The 5646-nt window shown below is 55.7% G+C and overlaps 2 protein-coding genes across 2 annotated transcripts; both read left to right on the top strand.

Moving 5' to 3' along the window:
• Positions 1 to 601: 601 nt before the first annotated feature.
• LOC308037897 (feather keratin-like) lies at positions 602 to 916 on the top strand (the record flags this gene model as incomplete). The annotated part of the gene is made up of 1 exon (XM_080339977.1): positions 602 to 916. The coding sequence occupies one exon, from the start codon at positions 602 to 604 to the stop codon at positions 914 to 916; it is 315 nt and encodes a 104-aa protein (XP_080196103.1).
• Positions 917 to 4143: 3227 nt separating this feature from the next.
• LOC308037681 (feather keratin 1-like) lies at positions 4144 to 4458 on the top strand (the record flags this gene model as incomplete). Its single annotated transcript, XM_080339618.1, has 1 exon — positions 4144 to 4458. The coding sequence occupies one exon, from the start codon at positions 4144 to 4146 to the stop codon at positions 4456 to 4458; it is 315 nt and encodes a 104-aa protein (XP_080195744.1).
• Between the last annotated feature and the right edge of the window lie 1188 nt (positions 4459 to 5646).

Here is a 5646-nt window from a genome sequence, read left to right as displayed (position 1 = left end):
ACACGAGTGCTGTGGGATGACCTCACTCACGACACTCCACCTCACTTTTGCTTTGGACACGTTCTCTGCCCGCCCTGACACGTGGCAGCAACGCCAAGTCCTTGGCCTCTAAAGCTCACACTTCAAAGGTGCCACCAGGGCCAAGTGAACACATCCTCAAGACAAGAACAAGAAATTGGAGCATTGCGGGAAGGAAAACACACCCTCCTCATTCCTGGCCAGGCTGTGGCATCAGACAGCTGCTGGCTGCAAAATGCCGCCATGCGCAAAGCCTGTCCCGCCCCTCGGGGACCGGCATAAAAGCCGGCCCAGCGCCTCTCTCCCTCACACACTCTCCTGACGCCTTCTCCTCCCTCCGCGCTCAACAAGGTGAGCCTCAACCCCCTTCCCCTCCTTCTCCTGCCCCCCTGGCCCCACTCTTACAGCATGCTCTGCCCTCAGCCTCAGCAGCCCTCACGTCTCCCCACTGCCACACTCCCTACAGCCCCACACCAGCCTCCCCACTCCCTCGCCCTCCTGCAGCACCGCTCCTCGCACCCTCAGCCCCCTGCGCTTGCTCAACAGCCTCTCGTCCCTTCCAGGGCCCCTCCACACCACACACATGGCCTGCTACGACGCCTGCCGCCCCTGCGGACCCACCCCGCTGGCCAACAGCTGCAACGAGCCCTGTTCCCTGCAGTGCCAGGACTCCCGCGTCGTCATCCAGCCTCCCGCCGTGCTGGTCACTCTGCCAGGACCCATCCTCACCTCCCACCCCCAGAGCACCGCCGTCGGATCCTCCGCATCGGCTGCCGTGGGCAACGAACTCGGTGCCCAGGGAGTCGCCGTCAACTCCGGTGCTTTTGGCTACGGCTTTGGCTATGGCTTTGGAGGCCTGGGCTGCTTTGGCGGCAGAAGGGCTGGATACATCTGCTAAGGGCCCTCGCCACCACCCCTGACGGACACCACCTACCGCACTGAAGCTACGGCATGGATTGTGGACTCACCTCTGGACCCTTCTTGGCACGTGGACCTGCTCTCCATGGCTCTTCCTCTAAAGGAGCCGGGAAGATCTTGGTGCTCTGGCAAGATCTCTGTCACAGAAGCAACTTCAGCTGACGCTCACTCTACGTGCAGCTTATACTTGTCACCGCCTACTTGTTGTTCCTGCCTTTTCACTCTTGTCTTTCCTCAATAAAGATCTCTTGCATCCCAGCCTGAGATATCTCGCTTTACTTTCTTCTCTCAAGGCTCTTCCAGCCTCACCCAGCACAAAGCCAGGGCTCAAGAAGCAAACTGGATAGGGGGGAAAAGGGCCACAAGACTTCTCCCAGGAAATATGTCACCACCTATACCACCAAGAACACAGACCAGAATCTGGGGGTCTTCCACAACATCATACAAGCCCATCACTGCATCAAAGAAAGCTTTTGACATGAGAACACTCTCCTCAACATGCCTCTGGTGACACCTCCCTATGACAACACACACTTGACCATCTTCCTTCCCCAGCATGACTCTCCGGCTCCACCAGGAGCAGAATCACAGAATCATTTCGGATTTAGACTTTCCTCATGGGTTCACGGGTCCCACCAATTCTGTGGTCCAACACAGGCTTCCTACAGGGTCACACCTCCTGTGCGTACACCCACCTGCTGCAGCGTCAGCTCCTCTACGGGCTCCAGGTGGTCATCTCCTCCACTGTGGACAACCCTTGTCTGGGAAGAAAATTTTCCTAATATCCAATCTAAACGTTCCCTGGCACAACTTAAGGCCATTTCCTCTTGCCCTGTCACTTGGTCGTTTGGAAAAGAGACTGAATCCCTTCCTCACTACAACCTCCTTTCAGGCAGTTGCAGACACACTTTTCTCCAGGCTATACACCCCAAAACCCAAAGTGGGTCCTCCATCACAGCTGTGCTCCAACTTGTCACAAGTTTCCTTCTCCTTCTTTGAAATGGCTTAGGCACTTGAAGGTCTTTCTTTCCCTCAGGGGCCCAAAACTGAACACACCATTCAAGGGGTGGCCTCACCAGTGCCAAGAATAGGGCATGGTCACCATCCTGCTCCTGTTGGCCATACCAGCTGGCACTGGTGTGACACAAGCCAAGACGCCGGTGGCCGTCACGGCCACACACGCTGGCTCATATGCAGCCACTGTCGACCCACACCCCCAGGTCCTTGACCACCGGGCAGCTTTCCAGACACTCTTCCACAGCTCTTGACAGTTACTGGAGTCTTCATGGCGTTGTGGTGACCCAAGTGCAGGACCCGACACTTGGCTTTGTTGAACCTCATGCAATTGGTCTCAGCCTATTGATCCAGCCTTTCCAGGGCCATCTGTAGAGCCTTCATAGCTCCAAGTGGCTCAACGCTCCTGCCTGTACTTGGTGTCATCTGCAGATGTACTGAGGGTGCACTCGATCCTCTCGTCCAGATCAAGAAGAAAGATTATTAAACAGAACTGGCCCCAGTATTGAGCCAGGGGGAAAAGCACTTGTGAGTGGCCACCAAATGGATTTCACTCCAGTACCACAACTCTTTGGGCTCTGCCATCCAGTCAGTTTTTCAGCCATCAATGACTACGGTAGCCCAAGACATCAACACCCACTTTCTCTGGGAGAAACAGGGTCAGCTTGTTGTCTACACACCAACACTGTCTATGTACCATGAGTAAACTTCTAGAAACTCTGCTCAGCTTCCAACTAAAACCTTAAAAAATAAACTCTGCATACCCAGCTCATACGCAAGACACACACCAAGACCCCCAGAGATCGTAAGGAGCGTGGAAGGAAAGGATTAGTCAGATGCAAGCAAGCCACGCAGGGATCCTATTCCATGGAAGAGACAATTCCTCAAGGCCAGCACAGCTCCAAAGCCCAGAGCAGATGGCCAGCGCTGCAAGCAAATGAGGCCCCCTCCACACAATGCAACCGCAAACCACACGAGTGCCATGGCATGACCTCACTGATGACACTCCACCTCTCCTGCGCTTTGGCTGCATCCTCTGCCCGCCCTGACACGCGCCATCAATGCCATGGCATGGTCATGTTTTCAAGCAGTAGGCAGATGAAGTTCTCATTGAGCTTTGGCCCTTCTAGTGTTCTCCCTGCAGAAACTCACAACACCCATGTAGTCCTTCTAAGTTGCCTGCCCTGTCTTACAGACGTCATAAACTCTCTTTTTCTGAGTTCCAGCCAGTCTTCTACCCCACTAGGTCATCTTTCTGCAGCTCAGGACTCTGTTTCACACAAAGGGAAACTTGTGCAAGCTTCTGACAGAGAACAACCAAGCAGCTCCCTTGCAACCCAAACCGTGCCACGTAAGCCCAGTACACCCAGCTACAAGCTTGCAGCAAGAGGTGCAACAAGACACCCAGAAAGGAAACTCAGTGGGATAGGCCAGGCCTAAAGAAAGGCTTAGCGAGATGGTAGCAAGAAAGGGAGTGAAAGGACATTGGAAGTGGTAGCCCTCATGACTACAAAAGCCCAAAAGCCAGGACCAGCATGTCAAGGCTGTGAGGAACTGGGGCCCCCTCTTCACAAGGCAACCGCAAACCACACGAGTGCTGTGGGATGATCTCACTGACGACACCCCACCTCTGCTACGCCTTGGCCGCGTTCTCTGCCCGCCCTGACACGCGCCAGCAACGCCAAGTCTTTGGCCTCTAATTCATGGACTTCAAAGCTGCTGCTGCCAGGGCCAAGTGGACACGTCCTCAAGAAAAAAACAAGAAACTGGAGCATTGTGGGAAGGAAAACACACCCTCCTCATTCCTGGCCAGGCTGTGGCATCAGACAGCTGCTGGCTGCAAAATGCTGCCATGCGCAAAGCCTGTCCCGCCCCTCGGGGACCGGCATAAAAGCCGGCCCAGCGCCTCTCTCCCTCACACACTCTCCTGACGCCTTCTCCTCCCTCCGCGCTCAACAAGGTGAGCCTCAACCCCCTTCTCCTCCTTCTCCTGCCCCGCCTGGCCCCTCTCTTCCAGCACGCTCTGCCCCCAGCCTCAGTAGCCCTCACGCCTCCCCACCGCCACGCTCCCCACAGCCCCACACCAGCCTCCCCACTCCCTCGCCCTCCTGCAGCACCGCTCCTCGCACCCTCAGCCCCCTGCGCTTGCTCAAGAGCCTCTCGTCCCTTCCAGGGCCCCTCCACACCACACACATGGCCTGCTACGACGCCTGCCGCCCCTGCGGACCCACCCCGCTGGCCAACAGCTGCAACGAGCCCTGTTCCCTGCAGTGCCAGGACTCCCGCGTCGTCATCCAGCCTCCCGCCGTGCTGGTCACTCTGCCAGGACCCATCCTCACCTCCCACCCCCAGAGCACCGCCGTCGGATCCTCCGCATCGGCTGCCGTGGGCAACGAACTCGGTGCCCAGGGAGTTGCCATCAACTCCGGCGCCTTCGGCTACGGCTTCGGCTATGGCTTTGGAGGCCGGGGCTGCTTTGGCGGCAGAAGGGCTGGATACATCTGCTAAGGGCCCTCGCCACCACCCCTGACGGACACCACCTACTGCATTGAAGCTCCTCACAGTGGACCCTTCTGTCCATGGTTCCTCCTCTAAGAAAGGCAGGAAGATCTTGGTGCTCTGGCAAGATCTGTTTCACACAAGACACCTCACCTGATGGTCACCCTTCATGTAGCTTATACCTGTGACCTTCTACTTGGCGCTCAGTCCTTTTCACACTTTTTGTTCCTCAATAAATTCTCCTGCATCCCAGCCTCAGACGATGCCTCTTCCTTTTTTTTTCCTAAGGTATTTCCAAGATAACCAAAACAAAGCCAGGGTGCAATAGGACTTTATGGTGGGTGCATGTGCACCACAATAGCTCTCCTTTGAAACAGGTAACCAGCATGACCACCACCAAAACAGACTGGCATCTATGGGGCTTCCATGATGTGTCTCAAGGCCATCACTTGCTCAAACAAAAGCTTCAAACTCATAATGCCCCCCTCCACATGCCTCTATCAACATCTCCCTGCACCAGCGCACCCCTGACTCTCTTTCCCAGCAGGAGCTGATGGTCCTCCTGAGAAACAGAATCTCAGAATCATTGAGTCTGGCAGGAACATCTGGACAGCAAGTGCTTCAATCCACTTGCTAAGGAAGGGCCACATTGAGCATGTTATCATAAACCAGGGCCAGTTGGGTTTAAATACGTCCCAGGATGGAGTCTCTACCACCTCCACTCCCAAGTCCCAGCTTTCTCAGCCTCTCCTCAGGGGGAAGATGTTCCAGCCCCTTAAGCATCTTTATGGCCCTGCACTGGCCTTACTCCACTAATTCCATGTCTTTTTCCAGTGGGGAGCCCAGACCCGCACACAGGACCCCACATGGGACCTTCACAGTGCTGAGGAGAGAGGAAGGGTCACCCTCCTCAACCTCCTGCCAACACTTTGCCCTGGAGACTGGTGGCCCCTTTTGCCTCAGGTGTTCGTTGCCACCTCAGGGTCCATTTCTTCTCCACCAGGATCACAAGGTCCTTCTCCACCAAGCTGCTTTCTATCCAGCTGGCCTCCAGTCATTCCTGCTGCCAGCTCTGAGTCCTCTCCAGAAACAGGACTTGGCCTCTCCTCTTGCTCAGCTCCATGACATTCCACTATGTCCAGTGAAAGGAAATCAGGAAGGTCCCCCAGCAATCATGGCTTCAAACTACCATTCCCC

This window comes from Nesoenas mayeri (assembly GCF_963082525.1).
Source record: "Nesoenas mayeri genome assembly, chromosome: 2".
Lineage (NCBI taxonomy): Eukaryota > Metazoa > Chordata > Aves > Columbiformes > Columbidae > Nesoenas > Nesoenas mayeri.
This window is presented reverse-complemented; position numbering and strand designations above follow the sequence as displayed.